At 37.7% G+C, this 27,646-nt stretch overlaps 1 protein-coding gene across 1 annotated transcript in view; it reads right to left on the bottom strand.

The window, feature by feature from the left end:
- Positions 1-3,466: 3,466 nt before the first annotated feature.
- LOC149257628 (pyruvate kinase 1, cytosolic-like) overlaps positions 3,467-27,646 on the bottom strand; it is a 266,221-nt gene continuing 242,041 nt past the window's right edge. The window contains exon 16 of the mRNA XM_089414476.1: positions 3,467-4,121. Within this exon, the coding sequence (XP_089270602.1) occupies positions 3,969-4,121 (153 nt within the window). The 3' untranslated portion in view covers positions 3,467-3,968. The remainder of the gene's footprint in view (positions 4,122-27,646) is intronic.

Raw genomic sequence — 27,646 nt, 5'->3', positions numbered from 1 at the left:
TTAAGCCATAAGGATGAAAACCAAGCGAGATAATAATCATCTGGTGCAAGTGCCTATTGTTGAAAAATATTTCTAACCCTCGTTTTACTTTGACATTATTTTATAATCAAGAAAATGCGGGAACGAAGGCTATATTACAAGCCCATTAGATGAAGTTGGGGTAGATTTTATGGTTTGAAACTAACTCAACCAAAATTTTCTACATTGTTTTTATCAATATGAAAGCCTGAGAAGATAGGTGCAAGTGAAGCAATGGAGTTTTGAAATCAATGAAGGAGATATTGCATTTTCTAGGAAAAATGCCATCATCCACAACCGATTAACCAATTCTTTCTTCCTATGTAGCATCCTTGCTTTGACATAAGTTGGACAGAGATGAGGACTTACACCGACATTCCATATTCAACAGCTCTACTTAGACATTGACATAACTCATATAGACATCTCTATGATTGGGACTCAGCAACAGACAAACTCTGTTGTCAAGTCAACTGCTTATGAAATGGCCAGAGTCTTCTTAAAAATTTCAATATTTCTACAGTTGAGGATTGTAGCAAAGCTCAGGGATCAAACTTAACTCCATGCTTATGAGGCATCCGCATTCTCACAGTTATTTGCAGCTCATTCTCAGTTTTAATGGGAAGGTGATATATGGTGTATTATTGTTGCAGTGGCAGGGGATGGATTTTAATTGCTGGTTGGACCAAAAGAAATTGATGCAAATCAATATTAACTAGTTATTGATAATTTTGCCCACTGAGTTCCCTGAGGTCGAGTATAATGCTTTCCCTGCTTATCAAAGAATATTGCTTATCAAAGAGTATTGATTCCTTTTCAATAGGAGTAGCATGTGAGTGTTAGTTTTATAAAGAAGATTCTTTTTATTATTAATAAAAATATAGATAGTTAGTTTCATTTTAAAGGGTTATAAATATGAGTTATAAATACAAGACTTAAAAGGTTGTAAATATTTCAAGGGTTGTAAATATGAGTTATTAATTGTTTTTACTCAAAACATGATAAATAGCAATTTAACAATTTCTTTTTAGTTGAGTGACTCAAATTCATGTTTCTTTAGGTTGACGGTAAACCCACTAAAGTGGAAAAAATTGTGATTCCAATAATTAAAGGGATTGTCATCATGGGGTGATAAGAAATTTAATATTCCAAGAAGAGGAGGTAGTAGTAGATTCTAAATAAATTAGCAATGCAATAACATAAATGTTTGCAACAAATTTAAAGAGATCCACCTTGTTGAATAATGCACACACTACATGGATAATGGATTTCCGCACTTTATGCCTTACGGCGTTTTCTTTGCAACATCTGGTGCAAATGCTAGTATAGCTCCAAGTACATGAAACTTTTTCCAACGGTAATGTAAAGAGGAAAGCACACATTCACAAGATTCACTCAATTATACCTCCCATTGGCATCGTTCAAAACTCCTTTGTTTTTTTTAAATAAATCAGGTTATAAATACTCTAATCTGGAGCCACCAACACTTCTAACTTTCAAGTGATGTTACCTTTGTAAAACTCAGTCACATGAGGTCGTTATGTATACAGAGCTTGGTAAGTGACCTTTGCACAGCTAACGAAAAGACCTTTCAATACTCTTCTATACCTGTAAGGCTATCCCTCCCTCGTTGGAGTTAATCAGAGAACGCAGACAAGGCCCCAATCTTCCGTGAACTAGGTCTGTACTCAAATAAAGTCAATCCCATCAAGGCCTTTCAAGGCTTTACCTAACAGAGATGGGTTGACCTTTCAGGAAAATAAAGTCAATCCCATCAAGGCCTTTCAAGGCTTTACCTAACAGAGATGGGTTGACCTTTCAGGAATAAACTTTCTAAGAAGGATTGATCAGGGCCATGGTAGGATGACCTTTTAAGGCTTTACCTAACAGAGGTGGGTTGACCTTTCAGGAATAAACTTTCTCAGAAGGATTGATCAGGGCCATGGTAGGATGACCTTTCAAGGCAAATCCATTTGAACAGATCACCCTAACAGTGAGTCATCATATCAGCATTTTACAAAGCTTACAACAAATGTACCGGAAATTGCCAATATTTCCAGAGAATTCAAGTTTCATTCGATATGATACATTGAGTCACCATATCACCATGTTACAAAGCTATTCAAGTTTCATTCCATATGATGCATTTACATATTTTCAAGGTTCTGGGTTGATCTAGAAACCCTCAAAACTCCTAAGGGCACGGGGAAAACTGAATTGGAATGCTGATAGTGTGGAACTACGAAAACCACCGCAGTTTTTAGCTGGGATCGTTTACCAAGGGTGAGATTTTGGATCATTTTTATCCTACTCTATCCAATATAAATTACTAGAATTTATTTTATTTTAAATTCACAACATTCTGATATCGTGGGCACAACCTGAAAAAACTGAGTTGCTTTTCATATCACTGTAATTGTATTTGTAAAATAAATTTGTTCTGCCTAAAACGTTTACAAAAGGGAATACACGTAGATCTCAGGTGAAGTAATAGGACACCAGATACCAGTAAAGAGAGTAATCTAGTTATTAAACACAGTACAGTGAGGTCGGTTACAACACAGGCTAAAAGTATTCTCCGAAGTCCCAATTTATTTATCACCTGACACCTGAATGTGGCTTATTTACAGTGATTAAATGCAGACTTGAGAACAGTAGTGGAAAAACAGCTACTGCAGTGTCAACTGTTAGCGCAAATTTTTCATTTAATACAGGTTGCACTCTCTTTTCTTAAGAGCGAAGATCACAAAGAACCATGCAAAATCCTGAAATAATGAAAGAAATGAATAGTGTCCATATAACACTCTCAAAGCATTGTGAAACTAACTTCTCCCTTATTTCTAACCCACTTATATTGTATCGTGGCCTTTTCAATCTTCAAATACCCAATTTCAGAGATGCTTTTAGGCTTTAAAATCTCAGCAATCCAGATTTCAGACTACAACCAGCAAATTTCATTCCATCAAAAGGGAAAAAACAAGTTATTCTTATGAACCGTAATCTAACAACTCCAACTCAAAAGTTGTCAGCCCCCGTAATCTAATAACTCCAACTCAAAAGTTGTTACCCCAGAGGCCAAGAAGCAAACCTTGCAGGATATCAACACTCAGTATGGCAGATTGTTACAAAGGTATTTTGTTAAACCAATGAAATAATTCAGATACTGCTGTTTTAAAATAGCCAATGAAATGTCTTTCTCCAGGGCCCCACACTTCTGAAAACATCTGTACACATGAGTATAAGGTGTTTCCAAAGCCCAAGTTCAATAAAATTACAACACTGCTTTGTTATCAAAGAAAATACTCCGCATTTTAGGAAAAAACTAATCTATTAATCACTCAACATCCGTTCCTCGGATTACACAAAATGATTGTTCATTTTCTCACAAAATATACCATTTATTCGTGTCTTTTGTTTCATACAAAAATTCGTAAATAATGGACCGATCTCTTCATCAAATACAAATTAATCTAAATAAATACTTTTGGAATTTCACTATTACAGGATCCTCAGTAAAAGCCATATGATGAAATCATATGTATTAGAAAAACATCTAAGCCCCACTTGCTTCATCAAATTTTGAATTAGCAGACCATGCTGAAACGGCTTATTATTGGTTGATCTCATCAGCAAAAACTGGGCTGATGAATTTGAAACACAAAAGAAAACCTCTTCAAATTCACTGTTCAGATATAACTATGCACGTATGGCATATACCTAAGGAAATGCTGTACACGAAACTAAAACCTGCCAACTGCTTTCTGTATCAGACTAATCTTCAAGCTCAATTATCTTAACAACAGCCGAGTTCCCTATTGTTTGGCATATTACAATTCGATCATGAGGCTTAATTAACCTTGCTTCAGCAGATATAACTATGCACGTATGGCATATACCTAAGGAAATGCTGTACACGAAACTAAAACCTGCCAACTGCTTTCTGTATCAGACTAATCTTCAAGCTCAATTATCTTAACAACAGCCGAGTTCCCTATTGTTTGGCATATTACAATTCGATCATGAGGCTTAATTAACCCTGCTGTTTTACCATGATCCAATGCAATCTTCAATACAGATTCATTCGTCGCATTAATTGATTCTGCCTGCAATATGACAGGTTATGACAAGTTACAATAAAAGTTGAAACTTCTCCACCTGTGATCCTGCCCAAATCTAGAAGTATAAAGCAACAGAGAGTATTGCATAAAAACTAAAATTTCTCAAAGTAATCCGTAACAAAAAAGTGAACTTAATAACAAATAGTAATAAAACAAGAAGAGTAGAATCTTAGAATAGAATTTATTTACACCTACACTTTTAACAACTTATAATAACATATAAATACAACTTATAATTGGATTCTCTCCACACAAACCACTCCTCATGATCGACCACATTGGCTTGATCGAAAACGTTGAAAAACAATAAACGTGGTATATCCAGAAGATTCCATAAACAAGAATATTGCATGTTAAAGGCCACAACTCAAATTTTTCAAACATCTATGTTTAGAATTGAACATATTGCATGCTTCAGCAGAGAAATAATTCTTTTGGAATAAGTTCTTACAGTGTCTTACGCCTCAAATTGTATGAGCTTCAATATTGTGATTTTCATCACATTGATGGGGTTTGCCACTGATGCATTTAGGCCTTGTAGCTTTTGATGGATTTGGGAGAGATACATCTTCACGGATCCTTTTCTCTTCTTGACATTTGACCATTTGATGAGGATATCTTGGGAGAGGACTCATTCTTTTTTGGTGATCAATGGTCTTCTCATGTTTGTGGATGCTATTTCCATCATTTTGGATCATTCGTTTGACATTTAGATGCTTGCCACTTAATGTGTTATCTTCTTCATGGAGAATCCTATTGACTTTGTTTGATGATGTTATTATGTTGGTTTGTCACTACGGGGAGGGGGTGTTCTACATGGAGCTCATGTTTTCGATGTAGGCTAGGAAACCGGATTCGTCCTAAACCCCCTGCGAATCCCGAATCCGGCGAATCCGACACGATTCGGTCTGGATTCGTGTCCAAATCACAGGACACGTCGTGTCCGAGGGCGTGTCGCGATTTTCAGGGGCGTGTCGCGATTTTAGGACACGTGTCCGGTTTCCAGGACTTGCTAAGCTCAGCGCGGGTATGAAAAGGGCGTGTTTGCTCATTAATATTTTCATTTGGTAAGTGATTTGTGCTGTTGCAGCAAGGAGTAGAGCATTTTGGCAGCTTCATAATCAAGTCTAGGCCCTAGTATTGACATGCTATTGATGGTAATGTTAAATTCTTAAAGTAAAAGTGACATTCTCCTTAATCTTCATTTTCATCCTTTTACTTAAATTTTTAACATTACCATGAAATGACTCAGGATGTTTGAGAGTGGTTCCGGCCTCATTGGATTTCATATGGAGAAAGTAGAATTTTAGATTTCATTCAAAATCCAGCAGACTTATCAGTTTTTCAGGATTTTAGGATTGGGGGATTGCAATGTTTCCATTGAATTTTTTCATGTCTTAGGGTATGGGACTCGTATTTAATCAAGAGCACCAAACCAAGAGCTTCTGAATATGTCACTCTCGCTCCCGTTTTCGCTCCCGCTCCCCGCTTTCGCTCCCGCTCCCAAGTAACACTGTTCCTGATGATATGGGTCTGGACACCATTGTTGAGTTAGCATTGGCCAACATGGATCTCAATGATCCAGTGCTAGAGCCTGTTAGATTTATCATTTGATGACTTAGAGGGGTCAGCCTCCATACCAGCAGATGCAAAGGCGACTATGGATACAGGGGAGGAGGAGGATGTAGAGGAGAGCAGTGGGGACCATGATGATGGGAACAGTGATGCTGATTCTGATGCTAATTGATGCCTTGAGGCTTGTATACCTGTAGTTGTTTTATATTTTCTATTTCTATTTGCCATTGGCATTGCACCAACACTACCTATGTAACACATTTTGATTTGATGACTTAATGAGAAAACTACAGTTGTCAGTGTGTTTATCTTACTATCTTGTAGTTGTAAGTTGTCTTTCAGTTATGAATTATGAATCATGATTTAAATTTTTAATAGATTTATCATTTATGTGACCAGTACCACTGACATTTATTTGAATTTTGTATGTACTATGCATGCTAATAGCTATAGATGAAGATCTATGTTTGAAATCAATAAATTTGTATCATTAATTAAAATTTGTGTAAGAAATATGATAATATCTAATTTTTAATATATATATATATATATATATATATATATATATATATATATATTTTTAAATATATATTTTATATATATATATATATTTTTTAATAAAATAATATATAACGTGTCTTATTCCGGGGGGTCAGCGTGTCCCGAATCCGACGCCACGAATCCCGAATCCTACGTGTCCCGAATCCCCGTGTCAGGTGACTTAGGATGTAGGATAAGGGCATACTTGACGATTGGATGGATTTAGCACTTTGTAATGTCCATTTTCTCTTATGATGTTGATGTGGTGGGGTGATGCATGTTGTCTTAGTCTGATTTTTCTAGGTCATATAACATTGTGATATCAGACATTGCCTAGTGGGGAATGTGTTTAATGATATGTTAGTACCCATGTTGATGTACTTCTTTATAGGGTTGGATGATGTATATGATATGTTAGTCCTGTGAAATTTTCTGGCTACCCAAAAAGTGCTATTAACCTAATTAATTATTTCCTATTACTTGTTCGTGATAAATTAATTCTTTTGCTGGAAGTAATGAATAATAATATGAACAACACCATTCACAAAATAAAATAGCAGCAGAAAATGCAAGAAACCAATCACACAATGAACACAAGTATTTTTGGACAAATGTCCCTGGAAAAACCCCAATGTGGGGAAAACCTGTTTTCAAATCTGAGGGTTTATATTAATATCTTCAACAAAAACTACTATTTAAAATTTCAACTGCTTGCTTGACACTAGCTAAGCTCCGGCAATTTCTTTTCACTTTTGACCAAATCGAACTGAGTAATTTCAATGTCTCCCTCTGCAGATCAACTCAGTCCTTTTTGGTAATTCACACTACCCTATGCAACTCGCACTAGCAGCCTCCAATAATTCGTATTGGCAATCTGGCAGCCTCCAATAATTCTTATTGGCAATCCGGCAGCCTCTGGAAATTTGCACTACCGTTCCTGGCAATTCGCACTGATAAACTGCAAATTCAGTCTTCTTCTGCAGAAATAATTTCGTCTCCTTCTGTCATTCAGAAACTAAAAACCTCTGTGAAGAATAAAATCCAGCAAATTTCTTTTCAATCAATGTTGTTGGAACCCTCTTGGTAATCAGCGACTCGATGTGTCTCTAATGCTACCCATTAACCTCCCTTTATAATATCTCATTCACAAATGAATGACTTTGATTAAAAGTTCACTTGATCAAATCAATGACTAATATCATCTTAGAAACCTTTTACAAGTTTCTAGAGGCAAACCGATCTTATCTCAACTAATGTCAATTAATTATCCACTTTTCCTAAGTTTAGACTTAGGAAATATTTAAAATATCACTAATTGACATAATTAAGATATTTTCTCTTCGTGAAACTTAGGAAAAATTATATGGGCTTGGAAATAATTAAATCCTTTGTGTTCCTAGCCTCAATAACACCTCTCAAGACTAAAACACCTATCCAAGCTACAATATGTAACAAGTCCATTAATGGTGGTGCACCTGACATTCACACCTAGGTGGAGATTATTATTTATTTCTATCATTGTGGGGTTTTGCTAGGGAATATAATTATTTACACAGTACAACACTTTGATGGAGTGCACACCTTCATTGGCACATGTTCATGGTGATTTAATCATCCAATGTCTATTTTGAGATGGACTATGGTTATATCAGAATATTAACATTTGTGCACACATGTTGACGTTGATTTAACTTATTATTTTAGCCTGGTGAAGGTTAGTTACTTAAGCACCCTACTTCATTTGGCATCTTTTCATACTTGAAACGGTTTATTTAGAAGAGGCTTAGGGTTCATGATGGAGTGCTCCCTTCTTTGGCACACTATTTTGGGAGAGAACGGCACACTTCTCTAGGGCACACTTTTCTTGAGCAGGGGGTTTTAGTAAATCAGTTGATGGTTTTGTAGAACAACATTATTTTTACATATTACTTGATGAGTTGTAATCACTTTGAAGTATTTTATTAGGGAGTTGATTTGGTAAAACTTAAGAAGGTTGAGGTGGTTGCACATTGAAGAGAACTTGTTGGTTTCACATGTTGCTGTCTTGCATAGGTTTTGAGTTGTAGCCATCTTGGAGCACATTTTATGATTATTTGGAGGTGACTTTGAGGACATCTTAAACACTACTTTCTACTTTTGGATAGGGTAAGCTCTCTTGGAGAGGCTACCATTTGATATGGTCAACCATTGATTAAGGATTGATCTAACTGCTTCGTTATTATATTATTTGTTTGACTAGTCATGGAGTGTAGCTTTTAACCTTGTTCAGTTAATTGCTGCAAACAAATTTTTAATAGAAATAGAAAAATTGCAACAATACACATTAACACAAATATTTTACCCTTGCAACCCAAATCGGAAAAACTAGAAATGCTTTTCAATATATTTTTATTTATGTTGCCAGGAAATGTGGGTTCAAGGATGGGTATGACACTTTTTGAAATAGGGTACGTGGGTTCAGGGACGGGTATGACACTTTTTGAAATAGGGTGCGTGGGTTCGTCGGCGGATATATATATATATATATATATATATATATATATATATGAACTTGTGCATTTTCCAACTTTAAACAAGAAAAATAAAATATTTATGATTTAAACATGCACATCATTGAACATTCACATTGAAATTTCAAATTTCTAGTTTGATATCAAGTGCAAATTGGAGTTTACATATTAATAAGAATCATGATATGTGTCCATTGTCATACTACATTCAAAATTTCCCTTTAAGTCATCTCCAAACATGAACTAGGAAATTTCAAGAGTGAACAATGGCTTCCTCAAGCCATGGCATTAGCATTAATGTCATCAACATCACTTGGGTCTTCAATCAACATGCTCTCTAGGTAGGAATCACTCTCATCTTGAGGCTCTTGCTCATCCATAGCAACTGGAGATAGCTCAATAAGGCCATCCAGTGGTATCTCCTCGTCTACACACGTAGCATCATCTGTGTATTGGTCCCACCTCTTGAAAAGACCCTCATTGTGCCCAGGGTCTTTTCGAGATATGTGACTAAGTGTGCTATGTATGTACACTAAGTTCTATGCCTTTTTTGAGCCCAACCTATTTCTCTTTACTGAATGGATAAAGGCATAAGTACTCCAATTCATCTCGCAATATGAGGAACAAGCTACTTGGAATGTTAAGGGAAGCCCATTAAATTAATTAAAATTTAAAATTTAAAACAAAACTTGAGAAATAAGACAAGGAACTTCAAACTAGCTACCTATCCAAATAACCATACAGAAAATTGTTGCAACTCAGGAGCATCAACACCATGAAGCCACCACCAATCAATTGGATCCTTCTTCTTATGTCTATCAGCCAAAGTTGCATGTGAACCAAAGACACCTTGATCATGTGAAAATTGGGCAAACTGAGATGTATGTCAGAGGCTTCTTCTATACAACCATAAATTCTCTTAACAACGGTCAAGAATCCTTTGAACACCTCTTTATCTTGGGAAGGAGGCCTCCTTCCTGTTGTGGGATCATACCATTTAGGATTAATGATGTAAGCTGCCATATGAAGAGGGGTGTTCAGTTTATTTCACCGCCCATGTATAAACTCTTTCAGTTGTGGCCATAAAGTAGGATCCTTCCTATCTGTGATGGTTTGGATCCTCTCACACATGGAGTCCATGTTCTCATAAATCTCACCTAAACATGGACCCTATGTGTTTTCATAGCAGATCATATCACAAATTGGTTCTATAAATTCCACAACAAATTTGGCATCAACCCAAAATTGATTATCCAAAATCAACTTCTTCCCCTCCAAAGCTGCATCTGAGGTAGATAACCTCCACTGGTCCCACATGTCACTAACAACTGTGGCAGTCAAAGCCTTTGCCATCTCCACAAGCCACCTAAATAAAATGTAGTAAGTGGCAAATCTAGTATATATTGATTTAAGAAGCTCCATTTTGGCATGCTTGCGGTAAATGGATTGTGATTGGTGATGGTTGCATATAAACATTTGGATTTTGTGGCCATTTTCAATTAACGCTTGAATCCATTCAATTTTCCCAATGTCCTTCAATGCATTATTCAAAGAATGCACTGTAGATGGTGTCCAAAAAATACACCTAGGTACATCAAAGACACAATTAAAATATTAATAAATCAGAATGTTTATTGATAAAAATTAGAAAACAAATAAAACTTGTAATCAAAATTAAAAATGCAATTGATGTAATTTAAATATAAAATAAATCAAACTTGAAAGTTGGAACTTGTCACTAACATGTACTCCTTCTAAACCATTACCCTTGCTGCTTTGCACACTGGAGCTGCATTAGTAATAACTTGAACAACATTGGATGACCCCACCTCTACAATGGCATCACATAATTGGATTTTCAAGAACAATGTTCTTTTCTTGATCAGAACAATCAATAGCCCCGAGAAAATAAGGACTAGATAGGGAAGAGACAATGATGTTTATCAATGGACGATTCCTACAATCAGTCCATCCATCCATGACAATTGAGCATCCATCTACACTCCAAGATGTCTTCAAAGGAGTCATTGTCTTCTCAAAATGGGCTTTCTCCTTATCCACCAACACAATTCGGAGCTTCTTATAACCAGACGCTTTATACCCTGGAGGTTCATCATTAATAGCATGAACCATTTTCTCAAAATAGGGTGAATGGGTTGCATTGAAGGGAATGCCACATGCAAGAAAAAATCTTGCTATTGCAAGATCAACACCCTCCCTACCTTTCAAATCAAACATGTCATAAATGCCACCAAATTTAGGCTTCTTGCGTGCATGACTGGAAGTGCTTTTTGATACTCTAAATGGTACATGTTCAACACCAACTTAAACTTCATCATCAGATGGTAATTCTTCCTCATTGGAGTCATCATTTTCATCAACATTACGACATGGTTGGAAAATTTCCTTGCTTGCCTTACCATCAGCCCTTTGTTGCTATCTTTGTACACTAGGGAGTCTAGTGGGATCATCCGGGTCTCCATTGCAAGATCACCCTTCCTTGGTATCTTCATAAAATGAGCTTTAACTCTAGTATCGCTCCCTTTCCATTCAAGTTGACATAAATTGCATTTTAATATTGCTATCCCCCTAGCACCCCTGGGAGGTTTTTGCCTTTCCACATATTTCCAGAATGGATATTGTGGATTTGATAAAGACATTCTTGATTTTGGAAATTAACCAAAATGCCAAATCTGAAAATTTCAAAATAAGGACATTAGAAAACTAAAAATTTGAAAGGCACAAAGTTATCTATCCTAAGTTGCAACACGAACAAAACCTACCACATAAAACTTGTAAACTCGGGCCACATAAATAATTAAATTCTATCGATGGTGAATTTCACTAAAAGTTTAAATTTAAATTAACTTTTTAAAGATTAGTTAAAACTTAAAATTTAAATCAAAATGTTATACTGTATGGTGTACACAGTTCGTTGTATCGAAAATTGTATAAACTTGGATTAGAGTTTGGGATAATTAGCTGCCAATACATCTTCGATAAATTTAGCAAGCGGTCCCAACAGTGCTAATAAGGGCATAATATGGGTCTAAATTCCTAATTCCCAACAGGCTCAAGAAACTAAGAAAGTGTAAGCACAATTTTCTTTGTAAACTATCAGTGCTTGTATAATGTGAAAAATGTGTTAGTGAGTAAGGAAACCCGTTCTTGCATCTAGCAATTATCAACAGTATTGTACAACATCCATGCAGTTGCTCACATTTTTTATTCATATCTACCATGCAACATTGTGTAAATGGATTACCTCTTATTATTTGTTGAACTTTTGGATGGTAAAAGGATTCGTGATCATGCCTACCCTGATCATGAACTTGATGAAGACAATGAGCTTGTAAACATTGCAAGTCTCAAGATAAAAGACAAGTCACATAATACTTTAAAGACTTAGTACTCATAGACCATTTGGTGGGAATAAGTGGGAAAAGTAGGTAATTTTTGCGGAAAAAATTTAGTCAAAATATGAGATAGGGGTTTAAGGTTTACCATGGTCCAAGCACATGTGCAATCACCGAACTCTGCGTCATTGTGAGAGATAGTAGACCCATGCGAATCACCAAAACATTGCCGCCGTGAGAGACCTGTGTCGCTGCGCCACCGTGAGAGACCTGTGCCACTGTGCCACCGTGAGAGATGAACAATTGCATATGGGTCGTCAGGTCGGAGGTCGAGCTATAAGTCAAAGCAATGACTTTGTAATTAATAAAAAAATGTTCTTATTGACTCCCACCACTGAAGAACTCGCCACGCACCCAAACGCGGGGTTTGGCGCACCCATTTCAACGAAAGAACCCATTGCGTGTTTATGGAGTATTGGATTAAGAACCCAGTTCTTGAGGGTTCATCTAGGACGTCCCTGTTCCAGCACCCGGTTCTTGGGGACAAGAACTCAGGACCAGTTTGAGAACCCCACCCCCAGGTCCGCGAACCCGTGCAACATAGATTTTTACCATTACAATGTTACAATATAATAAATATATCCTCTGACATCCAAAAGTCGCCAATTCATTTACCCTAGATTAGAATACAACTGTAGTGGTTTAACTGGTATTACAAAACCGTGGGTTGAACCACGACATGCATAAGACAACTAAAAGTGAAAATTGTGCACCCAAAACCACAAAAAACTGATGCAAAAAAACACACAAGGATAGTCACAAAAGGAATATAAAGCATGCCCAACATTCTCCCACTTGTTTTATTTGCCAGGGGAATACAAGAGTACATGATCAACAATCCAAGGTAATAATGACCATTGTCTTTCTACACCAAGCAAACTTTTCAATTCTCACAGATTTTTCTCATGAATCTGCAACATTCTTCAATGTATCTACCTTTACCAATAACACATTCTTGTCTTCAATCGTTTCTCTTACAAAGTTATTCTTAATATGTTTGTGAATGTAAATATATAATTAAATAATTACTAATAATTATATATTGAAGAGGCTATTTGCGTAGGGACACCTTCTCTAATATGCCATCATTTATATTAAAAAAAGTTTAACAAAAAGTTATTAAAAAAAGTAATTATTAAAAAAAAAGGTTGGCACCATCCAAGCCGCTACCACTGCCCTATATTGTTCACAACTTCACACTATTGTAGCTCTGCCACCGATTCCCAACCACTGCCACACTATTGCCTCCATCCTACACTTTACTGTATGAATTTCGTACCATATTCTGTTGTCGTCCATATGCTCAATCACGGTCCACTCACAATGTCGTATAGCTACCATTACAATCGTACTTCATGCAGCGAATTAAATTGCAAATGTTGCGTCCATACAATCGTATGATCAATTAATTGTACAACCATAAAAAATGAATCTGTCTGCTCAATCTCATTCGTACACATCTACTGATGTACATGTCCAATTCCATAAGATTTCTTTCACTAGCCATTCAATTCCACTGTCGTATAATATCGCCCATGCAACTAGCAATCTTATGTACATTATTTGCTAAATTCCACTGCCAATCTCTATAATCATATGAATTAGGCGTAGTCTAACTTAAAGAGGAAATAGATTTTTTCTTCTTTTTTTTTAAATATGACTAATTCTATTAATGTAACAAAAAATAGTACATGGAGGCACCGGCCTCTACAGATCCTGTTTCAGATTATGCCATGTTTAACAAACAATAACTGAAAATGACTGCCCTCATCAGGGAAACCAGTCCAAAACTAGAGGAGTGTGCTGCCCACACAGGGGAACCAGCCTATAAAACCATAGTGGAATATTTTGTTGAACAAAACATCAAAATTGACAAGAATTACAAAAAAACCGCAGAAAAGACCCCTAAGTTTGGTGACCGGGAGCTCAAAACCTGAAATAAACTCGTCGTTGCTTCCATATTCGTGTAGCCGCCTGGAATATTGTGTCCCTGAGCTGCGCCTGTTCGGTCCGGAGCTTCACCATGGGTTCTGCATGTCCCAGAGCTGCTACCAGGAGTTTTCCTTCTGCTGGTGTTGGTCCGCTCCTGAGTGTTGCAAACCGGGACGTCAGAGCTTTGAGGCTCCTCTCTGAAAGCGACTGAAATGGTTGCAATTATGCAAGGGCGTTCCAGCGTGCAACGAAACTGGAACTGGGTAGAGTGGTTGGGATGTTGCGTCGGGACAGAGGCAGCAGGCGGTTGTGGAGCATCTTCAACACACCTAGAGCCGGCCATCTGTGCACGCCCCCTACCACTACGGGTGGCGGGATAACGACCCATGAGATGAGCCGCCGTCGAGCGGGAGGAGGATTCCAAAGGGGTAGAGTCAGAGAGGGGCAGCGAGGGGGGGCAAATTGCTCTTCCTCTATTGCTGCCTCTTCTACAGCGCATCTTGTGACGCAGACGAGGCATAGTCGCCTGGTTGAAATTGGGCCGACGAGGACTAGGAGGGGCAGAACGAGGGATGGAATGGCCAGTGGGAGTAGGAGAATAGGGAATTCAAGGTTCAGAAGCAGGATTCAGGGCCGAAGCAGCAATGCGAAAGCAACAAAGCAGATTATGCGAGAAGTGGGCACCTTCTACCATTTCAATACAGCAAAGAATCTGGCAACGTCTCCTCGTTGCGTGCGCAAGCTTGGCTCTGCAGCAACAGGGAGACAGTTGCAATTCATAGGAGGCGGAACAGGGGGAAGGCGGTCCGAAATCGCCATCTTATGGATCAGAATGAGGTTTCCTCGACCCGCACAAAGCATTAAAATGCCATTAATTTCAGCGGTGGGCTTCTGGGTGGAAGCGTGGGTGGCCATGTGGCCGCGCCATTTGCCATCCCAGATTTGTTGCACTGTACCAGCGCCTTTAATCACCCGCATCCGCGAAGGAAATAGATTTTTCACGGGAATCTAGCAAAACAATTTCAAGAAAGAATGTGATTTTTTGTTGCTTAAAATGCATTTTGGAATGCATAAATGGATTTAGCATCCTGAAAATTCTTCTGGGACACTCGAATTCTACATATTAAACAACTTAAACTCAAGTTTTTTAAAATATTTGCGGGATTTTGATTAACCAAGAAAAATGTAGTGAAAAAAATCATTTCCTCCCTAAGTTAGACTAGTGTTGTACTCTTTGCCATAGTTGTCGTACATTAATTAATTTATTGCACTCCATATTTTGTACAATCAAATGCAGCCATCTATATTCAATCGTACTATTGTTTCACTAGTTGTGTAGCAAGTTTGTCTACAAATCATCAAGGTCCTGTATTCTACTATCTATATGGTCACATCCTCTCATTATAGTTTTGTTTAATTTTTGAAGGAAGGGTAACCCAACCTTATTATTAAGTTAACAACGGCTGGATTAAAAGAAAAAAATAAAATAAAATTACACCACATCAAAACCTAAATCAATATGTGAATATATTTTATGTGTGGGAGAATTCAACTAGAAGTAGAGTCAAAGAGGTAAAATTAAAGATTGATTAAAGTCAAAAAGTTATTATAAAAAAGAACTTCAAAAAAGTAAGTATAGAATAGTTTGTATATTCTAAATATAAAACAAAGCAACAAAAAGATAATATATATTAAAAAGAAGAAGCAAAAGCATACTATATATTACATAGATTTATATAAAGTCTATACATATAATATAAAAAGTGTTTTTTGTTAAACATAGATTTATATAAAGTCTACACATAATATAAAAAGTGTTTTTTTTGTTAAACAAGTTCTTAACGCAGAGGGGTACTCTTTCTTTCTTTGTTTATTTATTTATTTATTTATATATATAGATGAAATTATATGAAAATATATTTTAAAAAAAAGTAAAAACATAATATATATTATATAGATTTATATAAAATCCACACGTATAAAATGAAGAGTGTTTTTTTAAACAGGTCCTTAAGGTAGAATATAAAAGACAGGATCGTATATATATATGAAATTATATTTTTATAAAAGAAAAATTATTATTAGAAAAGTACTTCTAGAAAGTATAAAAATAATTAAAAGGATGGAAATAAGAGAAGCAAAACGAAGAAGTTCAATTCAGGCTGTGAATAAAAACAAGATATTATTATATAATAGTGATACTTTTCCATGCACCCACTAATAATAAACGAGGGGAGTTATAGAACAGGTGAGATTGTGAATTATGAATCTCATAAATAACTCAATATTTTGGACAAAATGTTCTTTTATAAAACAGAATTTATGTTTTTGTTGATATTTAAAAATCACAAATAAGGTTGTCTATGTGAACAAAAAATTATTATGGACGAATATCAAGGTAATGAGCAAATGCAAATAAAAAGATTAAAATACAAACTCACAAAACTTAAACATAAAAATGGGGTATCAGAAAGTAAACATAAAGATCTCAAAGATTTATTTTACAAGGAGTCAAAAGAAAAGGATGAGGAATTTTTTTGTCCAGGGGACCAGAGTCAAAAATTACTTGCAAAGGTTAAGAAGTCCAAGGCTACAACACAAAAATTAAGCAAAAAAAAAAATGAATGTTTCGAGAAGAAATTAAATGAGAATCTATCGAAGAAGGAAGAAGAAAATTTGGGTTTAAAAAACCTTAATCAAAGATCATTAGAACAAATCAAAGATTTAAAAGATGAGATGCTTGAATGCCAAAATAAAGTTGAATAAGAAGTTGAAGAACTCTTATGTCTCAGGAATCATAATCAAAATCTGCCCAGTGAAATTAAAAAACTTAAAGATGACAAGAAATCTTTGGAGAACAAATTAGAAAAACTTATGACGAAAGAAGCATTGAATTCTTCAAACATAAGAGTCCAAGTTGAAGAAAAGGGAACAAACATTGATCCACATGGTATCACGATTCAGAGTACTAGAAGTGAAGAGATACTTAGATGCATCATTGAAAATCACTATCTGACAAGATACTCTGAAGATATCTCCCAAAAGAAGGCAGGACAACTCTGACAAAGGAAGGAAGGACCCTTGACACCTATGAAGGCCTTGGAGATATGAAAGATGAAGATAACTGATTCTACTCTACAAAGATGTCGTGATGAAGAAACCATCCGGCAAAAGAAAAAGGAATATTGAAGCAATATCATGATGAAGTCATGATGGACTACTAGGTCGAAGCATGTAAACAAGCAAGTACAACGAAGCATACATGAGAAGAGTATTTTGAAGCATGGACAGATGACAAAGGAGTAGCCAGATGACAAGAAAACCTGATGTATGGCAAGAAAGACACTTTCCATGAAGGAAGCAATGACATGACAAACCAAGAAGGAAAGTAATCAATGGATGGTGCCCTACCTAGAAGAAGTTCGAACAAAGACTTCATGACATCAAGCAAGAAAGGAGATCAAGTAGCTGAAGGACCCACGAAGAAGTCACTGATGAATGAAAGAGTCCCTAGTGAAGAGGGAGCTCTGACAAGTCCCTAATCAAGAGGGAGTTTTGGATCACCCCTGATTACAAAGGAGTGACATTTGTGTTTTGCCATCTTATGGGTCATGTACTAGACTAGGACTAATAGCCATAAGTCTAGATGATGGCCATGAATGGAAACATAGACACAACATAGACACAACATTCTTGTCTTCACCTGGGAAGAAAGAATGGAAGGATTGGGCAATCATCTGGAATCCAATACTCTTTGAGGATGTGTAGGGCATCCAAGACAAGAGTAGGCAAGAGGACCAATATTCTTTGAGCGTTGGGAATCCAAGATAAGAGTAGTCATAGAAGGTCATACTCAGAGAACACCCGGGTGGGTATGTACCTTGAGAGACAATGATGAAGGTGTCCATAAATCTTTGGTCTCGCCAGCATTGTAGCTCATGATCTCATGAAGAGATGGAGTTGTTAGTCAAGGCCTTACACTGTGACAATGTTGATGGATATGATGCTATAAGGGATGGATTGCAAATCCGGTTTCTCTTATGTGAATTCTTCAAGATTGATAATAGCCAAACACCTTGTAATGTTGTATGAATACCTCCCTGGTTAAGAGGGAGTGTACTTATTCAAGAAAAGAAATATTATTTTTATAATATATATAAATGAGTTTCTTGCTCATTGAAATAGGTCTAGCACATGTTAAGTGCCATAGGTGAGTCAAATAATCAAAAGAAAATGTTGAAGGCCTTAAAGGCATGTTACACCATGTATGATTATGTATTAGGGTCAAGAGAATACCTCCAAGCAAAGTCAAGTCCCCTCCTATGCAAAGGCACCATCAAAGAAGCTCCTTCAAGCATGTTACACCACCAAAGAAGCCATCCGAAGCAAGCTCGACAAGGCAGCCTGCAAACTATCCTCAAGTAGGCCTACTAGTTGGCCTAAAAGGAGGGATAGTCCTCTATATATATAGGTTGTCCACTCCACCCAAACGCACTTACTTACCTCTGAAATCAACGTAGTAAATGAGCAAGCAAAGGGTGAAAAACGAGAAAGGGAGCCTCTAGTGCACCATCAAAGGAAGGAAGAGCATTGAATCTTAAAGCATTGTTTCTAGGGCAATCTACAGTCACACGTGCGAGGACAGGGAAGGTTTCCTGCGGTCATAACAAACAGAAACTCACAGTTTGCATATCTCTCTAATTGGGCTAAGAAACTAGACCTATAAGGTCTCCCAATCAAGTGAAGGAGAAGGACACGCAAGCAAAGGAAGAAAAGAGCTTACCATATCAAGGAAATCACCACACGTGCGGAAATCTAGGGCTGCAGAACAGTCATATCAAGTCTACACCTACACCTTGAAGAAAGAGCTCATTTGGTCAAGTAGAAGAAAGGGATCATCACAAGAAAAGGAACTTATCAAAAGGTGTCTCTTGTAGAGCAAGTGCAGCAAGGTCTATCAACAATTGCGAGAAGATCGGAGTGCCAGAAGAAGGAGGTCAAAGTGCTGGAAGGAGGAAGTGTCGAAGAAACAAGGTGTCGAAAGGACTTCTCTTATGCTTGGAGGATATTCAAGTCAGGGGTCTAGTGTTTGGCATTGATTAATAAGAAGCTTCAATAAGAGAAACTTACTAAAGGGTTTTCCTCTCAAGAGAAGAGAGGTTTTGGCCCTGGCAAAGAGCCAACATCTTGTGTTCTTGTTCTTATGTTTTGGTCGTAGTTTGATGAAGTACACACACATACATTAATAATAAGAAGAAGAAGATTAAGCTAACAAGAAAAAGTAAAAAGACTCCACAAATTGTTATCAAGTAACAAAGAATCACACTGCACTTGTTTGCCCTAGATTCTTCAACAATTTTTCCACCCCTCTTGTGTACCTTTTACCTTTTCTTGATTTTTCTTTGTATTACTTCTCATAGCTCAAAGGGTTAAAGCTTGCTTTGTACAATACTATGATGTATAACAGTTATTACCCCCTTAATGATGTGGCAGCTCATTTCCCATCAACGGTTGGGACATGGAAGGGTTCCTTTTTTTAATGTACAGGGTCAACATTGGCCCAAGAGCCAGGTGATGGCCATATGAGTGAGGTAGAGCTCATGCTAAGTTTTCGTCCACATGCTAATGTGTATGTCACGACCATCTTTTGCATTTTAATATTCTTTTGTTTTACACTGTAGTGATTGAGGGCTCCTTTTCCCCTCAAGAGAAGAGAGGTTTTGGCCCGGGCAGAGAGCCAACATCTTGTGTTCTTATTCTTATGTTTTCGTAGTAGTTTGATGAAGTACATACACATGCATTAATAATAAGAAGAAGAAGATTATTCTAACAAGAAAAAGTAAAAAGACTCCACAAATTGTTATCAAGTAACAAAGAATCACACTACACTTATTTGCCCTAGATTCTTCAACAAATTTTCCACCCCTCTTGTGTACCTTTTACCTTTTCTTGATTTTTCTTTGTATTACTTCTCGATGTTCTCATAGCTCAACAAAGGGTTAAAGCTTGCTTTGTACAATACTATGATGTATAACAGTTATTACCCCCTTAATGATGTGGCAACTCATTTCCCATCAAGGGTTGGGACATGCAAGGATTCCTTTTCTTTTGATGTACAGGGACAACATTGGCCCAAGAACCGAGTGGTGGCCATATGAGTGAGATAGAGCTTATGCTAGGTTTTTGTCCACATGCTAATGTGTATGTCCCGACCATCCTTTTGCATTTTAATATTCTTTTGTTTTACACTATGGCCATGATACGCTCCTTCTTGTTCTTTCAACTGCATCAATCTACCACATGAGTGTTACTTGGGAGCAGGAGCGAAAACGGGAGGAGGAGCGACATTTTCAGAAGCTCCTAGTTTGGGAGCAAATCCCAGAGCGTTTTATATATATATATATATATATATATATATATATATATATATATATAGATTATATTTTGATACATCTATGTCAACAAAAACATGTAGAATAATGAATTAAATATAAAAAACATAAAGAAACATAGATTGAACCATATAACAACAATCATCTAGAAGTTATAATCTCCATCAACCACATCCACAAGTTAGTAACATAGTAATATACAACATATTGAGTCTCATGATTCATCAATCTTAAAGTTTCAAGCTTTCAAAATTCAATATATAACATTTATCATCATTGATCACCAAAGTTGTACTTGTAAGCTAAGTGTAACCATTACAACAAATAATATCTAACATGAAATGAAATGTTATAAAATGAAATGAAATGAAACAACTTTCAACTTTCATGAAGCATCATATTCATAATTCATTACTAATGAGTTATAATTGCCAACTTCAAACTTAAATTGTCATATACTTTTTAAAGAAATATCATAATAAATATGAAAGAGTCAATAGTTATAAAATCTACTAGAAACTAGAAAAGAGAAGTAAATGTATTATCTATTTCTTATGCTTAGGCCTCTTGCCACTACGAGAAATGTCTAATTTTTTAGTCTTGTAGGAAAATCAAGATCTTCGTCATTAATATCACCCTCTAAGCATTAATATCCAGAGGTATCTTTGTCATTACCTCTGTATCTGTATAGGGATCTTTGTCATTAATATCACCCTCTAAGCATTAACAAAAGATAGAAAAAGCATAGCTTGTCAAGTCAAGATTTTGTTTGAGTGATGTGTACATTTTTAGGAGGGTCATGATAGAGGAGTTCAACAACCAATGTCACTAACATCAAGGTACATAGAGGGATTGGTGCTCTTGATTAAATACGAGTTTCATACCCTAATACATGACAAAATTCAATGGAAACATTGCAATCCCCCAATCCTGAAATCCTGAAAAATTGATAAGTCTGTTGGATTTTGAATGAAATCTAAAATTCTACTTTCTCCATATGAAATCCAATGAGGCCAGAACCACTCTCAAACATCCCGAGTCATTTCATGGTAATGTTAAAAATTTAAGTAAAAAGATGAAAATGAAGATTAAGGATAATGTCACTTTTACTTTAAGAATTTAACATTACCATTAATAGCATATCAATACTAGGACCATAGACTTTATCATTAAGCTGCCCCACTCAAAAATTATTTGTTTCTTTCAAAAAAAATTGCATTTCCAACATTTCTACAAAAAAGGCAAAACGCTCCCGAAAAGGTAGGGAGCGAAAAAAAATTTAGGGAGCGCGCTTCCAAAATCGCTCCGGGAGTGATTTCGGAAGCGCGCTCCCAACCCGCTCCCGAGTCGCTCCTACCCAGAGCGCAGATTGGGAGCAGGATCAAGGGGGGGGGAGGGGCTCTCCCCCGCAACACTGTACCACATGTTAGTTTTTGTAGCATCAGATGTGTTCTAGCAACGAAATTTGGTGGAGAGGCTAGAATACATGAGATCTCCAAAACTGAGAAATCGTTTCTGGAAATTCCACCTAGAAATTACTTAATTAGATTATTAACCAGTTTTAAATATTTCCTAGTGCCAAAAGCTGGACAGAGGTTCCGAAGGCTAGGAGAAACATTTTCTCAGACAGTAGATGACCAGACGGCTTGAGGAGAAGTCGATTCAAACTGAGTGCAGAAGGGACTACGCTAGGGTGACGCAATAGTTGTGCAGAGCCAATTTGGACGACTCACTTGGAGCTAAGGTTAAAGCCTGGATTTGCCTGTGGGGTGAGGAAATTTCCTTACTAGATTTTTGCCAGTATTTTGTATTTTCTCTACAAGATTGCCAGTGTTCAGCATCTAGATTATACTCAGATTATTTCATTGTTGCTTAATCATAAAACCCTCAACTACTGCACCAGTTTTCCCAAGTTGGGGTTTTCTGGGGACTTTGTCCAAAAATAACTGTATTATTTGTATGTGTGTATGCGAGCATTTCTTCCAGCGTTTATTCTTCCACAGTTTTATTTGTAGGTTGCAGTGTGATTTATTCAATATTTGTTGTAGCAAACAGTAAATAAATTGTTAAATTAAATTAACAATCAGGAGAATAATTTCTAGTTGCTGCAATAGGATTCGGGTTTAGGAATTCCCACAAAGTATCAGAGCGCAGTTGATCAGCGGGAGAGCTCAGAAGCGAAGAGAGAAGGAATTCTGCTGCTCATTGTGGGCAGCAAGCCAAAATTCCCAAGGGCATCACAGTCATTCTACCAGGAGCCCGAATTACTTGTGGAGGTTCGATTTTTCTAAGTGGGGCAGAAAAATTCAATCTTCCAAATCGAGTGATTGCAGAGGCAGAGGGAGCAGCTCAGATTTTTTCGTTGAGCAAATCTCTAGTTGGACGCAGTGGTTTTTGCAGCAGTTTGCTAGAGCATAGCCAATGTCGAGTGGAAGGAAGAAGAGAATAAACAGAGGGGAAACTTTCCTCAGGGAACTTCTAGTCTCAAGAGGTTCGATTTTTCCTTGCAGATCAGGAATCGTTGTGAGAAGATCTTCTCACTCCATAAGGGAGTGTGAATAGCAGTGCAGTAGCTGAGTAGAAGGAAAGAGGAGATTTTCAACGTTTTTTTATATTGTTGAGATGGCCACTATTGGGCTTCGTGATCAGGACAAGTTGTATGGGGCTTCCAACTATGTCATCTGGAAGGCAAGGATGTTAGATGAGTTTGGCCTGAAAACATATATTGATGTAGTGGTAGCAGCTCCCAAGGACACAGATCAGCTGAAAGAATACAAAAAGGAGATGTCATGGGCAAAACGATTGATCCTAGATGGAGTCCAAGATCATGTGGTTTCTCATATACCTAGCAAAGATACTGCCAAAGAGATGTGGGATGCCCTCTCCACACTATTCCAAGGTACTTCCGAGAAACAGAAGATGTACCTAAAGGAGAAGCTGCGCTGTGTTAGGATGCAAAAGGCAGAAGGCTAAATCCCTTCCTCACCACGGTTCAGGAGATCTGTAACCAGATTACAGTTGTTGGGGCAATGCCTCAACCCACGGAGCTAGTGCAATTGGCACTCAATAGTGTCTCAGAGGAGTGGCAGGTATTCGTCCAAAGTATCTTGGGTAGAGATACCTTGCCAAGGTCGGACAGGATGTGTGCCGATTTGCAATAGGAGGAGTTGAGACGAGCTCTATTGAAGAGCTCCATCTCCATCAGTGGCAACAACAACAAATAGAAGCAAGTGAAGGAGGAGGAGAATGTGGCCCTCGCATTAAAGGGTCCGAGTCAGGGATAGGGGGAGCAGAGAAAGAAGAAGGACTTGTTGAAGGTCAATTGCTTCAGATGTGGTGAGCTTGGTCACTACAGTGCCCAATGTCCTCTCGGGAAGAAGGACAAGGAGGAGAAGCAGGACCAGCAGGCAGCATCAGTAGAGATTGATAGGTTGTCCTCTAACCTAGAGGATGACTTCGCCATGTTTGTTGATATACCCTCAGGAGTGAGGTGGGGTGACTTGGTGTTGTAGCCCCAGAGTGCTACAGATGGAAAGGATCCTTGAGGAGTCCACCTCATGGATCAATACCTTGCTACGAGGGCCCATAGTTTTTAAGTCGCAGGATGGATCATTGACAATTGATGCAGTCAGATGCCAGAGTGACAGTTGCAGAGACTAGTAGCAGTCAGATGTTGGGGAGCATAGTGCAGATTTGGCAGCAGTGCAGAGGCAGCAGCAATGCAAATTTTTCAGTGACAGTGCAGATACTAGCAGCAATCAGAGACTCAAGTGACAACTGCATTATACTGACCACAATTGATTCAGTATTTTGGATGCTTTTCAGTTGCAAATGTTGCAAGTGCAGCAACAACAAATGAGGGGGAGTTGCAATGTAGATGCAGTGTTGGCAGCAGTTCAGCAGGGTCAGCAGCAGCACAGATGCAACGTATATCAAAGTTGCGTAGTGGTTGGTAGGAAGCATGGCCAAACATCAGCAGCGTGACAAGAGATGATGTATAGACAAGGTGTTGCTATAGGGTGTGCAATAGCACAAGAACATTCATCGCTAAGAGGGAGTGTTAGTTTTTGTAGCATCAGATGTGTTCTAGCCTCAAAATTAGGTGGAGAGGCTAGAATAGATCAATCATCATATCTCCAAAAACCAGAAATCGTTTATGGAAAATCCACCTAGAAATGACTTAATTAGATTATTAACCAGTTTTTAAATATTTCCTTAGTCTAAACTTAGGGAATATCGTTAATTAATCAGTATTAATTATGTCAAGGCGTGAATGATCTAGAAACTCACACGGATCGACTCCAAGATGATCCTAGCCATAGATTATGTTTTAATCTTGGTCGTTGGTGCTTCAACAGAGGATTATAAGAGGAGGTCGATGTGGTGATGGAGAAGATACTTGAGAGGTTCGTTTTCATGAGCATATCGATTTCCAGAGTAGCAACAGTCAATTGCCAAAGAGAGAGCCTGAGATCGAAGCAGTGAGAGAAGGGCAGAGACAGTGAAGTCGGAGGAAGATTTCCAGATCCGGTGAGTGCATTTATAGAGAGGCAGGAGAGCCACAGAGAGGTTGACGTTGGGTAGCGCAGTAGCCTCTCGAGGCAGTTTCAATTCTACTGGGGAAAGACAAGTTTCAATGCCAAAATTTGGACAAAGGTTCTGGAGGCTAAGAGAGACATTTTCCCAGACAACAGCTGACCAAACGACTTGAGGAGGAGTTGATTAGAACTGAAAGCAGAAGGGACTACGCTAGGGTGACACACTAGATGCGCAGAGCCACTTTGGACGACTCACTTGGAGATGAGGTCAAAGCCTGAATTTCCCTATGGGGTGAGGAAATTTCCTCACTAGATTTTTGCCAAAGATTTTTTCCAACAAGTTTGGACATAAAGTAAAGGAATGCAGAAGCAAAATTCGGACACCAAAGCAAAAGGAGCATACATCATCTCAATCCCAGGAGACAGATTTAGTCCCAGAAAGATGCGGCATAACTCAGTTAGCAGACATAACATACCAAGGGGAAACTGAAAGTGTAAACCTTCAATATTCCATTTTGCATACGCAGCTATTATGAAGAGAAGTCACATATATACGCGAGTTAAAGGCTGCAGAGTCGCATATATGGAGCTCTGAAAGAAAAGCAGCGGAACAAGCTCAAGAAAAGAAGTCTGATATGGTTTGGTCATGTTATATGTGGATTGGCACGGGTTCAGGGGAGCATATGCTTCAAATAATGCATTGTAGGCATTATGGTTAGAAGTCCTTGGTGATGATGTTTATGTGGCTAAATGATACATCTTGCTACTTATTGTTGGTTGGCCAAGAGAGTGGTTTTGTAGGTTACAGGTCTGGATGTTGGTGACAGATGCTTATGGTGTACGATAGTACTGATGACTATCATGACTCAGCGTGTGGTTAGGGGGAGCATGAACGGATTGATACATCTTAGCATGTACAAAGGGGGAGTTCAATCAGAGATTTCAGCATGTACTCAGGGGGAATATGGACAGCAGAACGTATATCAAGGGAGAGAATATCTTGGTCCGCCCTTTGCCCTTGATGTCAAAGGGGGAGAGTGACTTGGTGTGGTTGTTGCCATCAAGTCCAAAAGGGGAGATTGTTGGCATTATGATACAAGTGTTGTCCTTGATGGCAACTAATTCAAATGAAATATCTATATACTGCAGGATAACAGCAAAGAAGTACAGTTCAGGCCACATAGAATGAAGAAAGAAAGGTATACACAGGTTCACCTTGACCAACCCACATATACACGCAGGTTCATTGAACAAAAGGAGCGTATATGTACACACGCACTTTCACGAAAGGAAAGGCGCGTACATGTTGGAAAACTAAGAGTTGGTCCGTGGTATTGATCCATGGTATTTTGGTATTGATCCATGGTATTTGGTCCAAAGTGTTGACCCCAGGTATTTGGTCCAAGGTATTGGATCTAAGTGGTTTTGGTCCATGGTATTGAGAGAGGCCTAAACCTATATAAGGAGAAGAAGATCATTAGGCCAATGTGCAAGTGTGCAAGTGATGAATATCTGATGAAGTGTGAGATCTAGTATGCAGGTTACGGGTATGTGATGCTTTGGATGCACCTATGTGGCGAATGAAGGTTGATGGACCGGGATCATGAAAACTAAAATGCATTATCATTATATGGTATGATCACAAATAGTTTAGATCTGAATATTGACGCATGTCTTATCCTTTATATCTTATGTTCTGGGTATATCTGAAGTTGAAAATTGCAGCGAAGATATAAGTAATTATTTTTAGATTTGTATGTGGGTTCCCTTTGGTGTACATGCTGGTTCGACACAGCCAAGTAGCGTATACATGACGAGATTTGATATTTGAAGTTGCTATTGGTTCTAGTGGTTGTTGTAGAGTTCTGGGTTCTGCTATATGTTCTGGTGACTGTGCTTTGCTGACAAGGTTTCAGTGATTCAGTGTTGGGTGATTCATAGATTAATGATGCAGATATAGTTGATGGTTGTATTGCAATGATGATTATTTTGTATTGATGGATCTTGTCTGAAAATTTATGAAACGTGGTCCCTGGAAGAAAAGAGAAGATCGTAGGTTGGCACCTACATATTAGTAAACATATTGGCTAGTACAAAAGCTAGGGGGTTGTAGCTCCCTTCCAGTAGTAGCTGGAGAACGAGAGAAGGTTGTAGCCTTCTGTAAGTGGGTGCCTACATACTGGTATGAGTCTGTGCCAGTACAAGATTGTAAATAGGTTTTTCTTATCTTAAAGAAAACAGCAGCAGGTGGTTTTTATCCCGCATTGGGTTTCCACCTTATATTATGGTGTTCATGTGTGCTTCTTATGTGTGATGATATGTTCTGTTTTACTGCACCTATTTATTATTTATATGGTTAATGAAGTTCTGATGCACTGATTAAGGGTCAACATATAATGGATTAACTAAATCATAAGTTTACCGGATATACGCTAGTTTCCTTAAACACAGTTGCATATACACGCGTGTTCCATTAATTGAAGTAGCGTATATGAATTTGAATATGGAAATGAAAGTTACTAATTTTCTAATACTGATTCAACCCACCCCCTCCCCCTCTCAGTGTTATTTCCAACAATTAGTATCAGAGCAGGTCCTTCAAAAGAA

Source organism: Pinus tabuliformis, chromosome 6 (genome assembly GCF_031772625.1).
Source record: "Pinus tabuliformis cultivar Carrire ecotype Pingquan chromosome 6, CPIR1, whole genome shotgun sequence".
Taxonomy (NCBI): domain Eukaryota; kingdom Viridiplantae; phylum Streptophyta; class Pinopsida; order Pinales; family Pinaceae; genus Pinus; species Pinus tabuliformis.
Note: the sequence above shows the minus strand (reverse complement) of the source record. Positions and strands in the feature narration are given on the sequence as shown.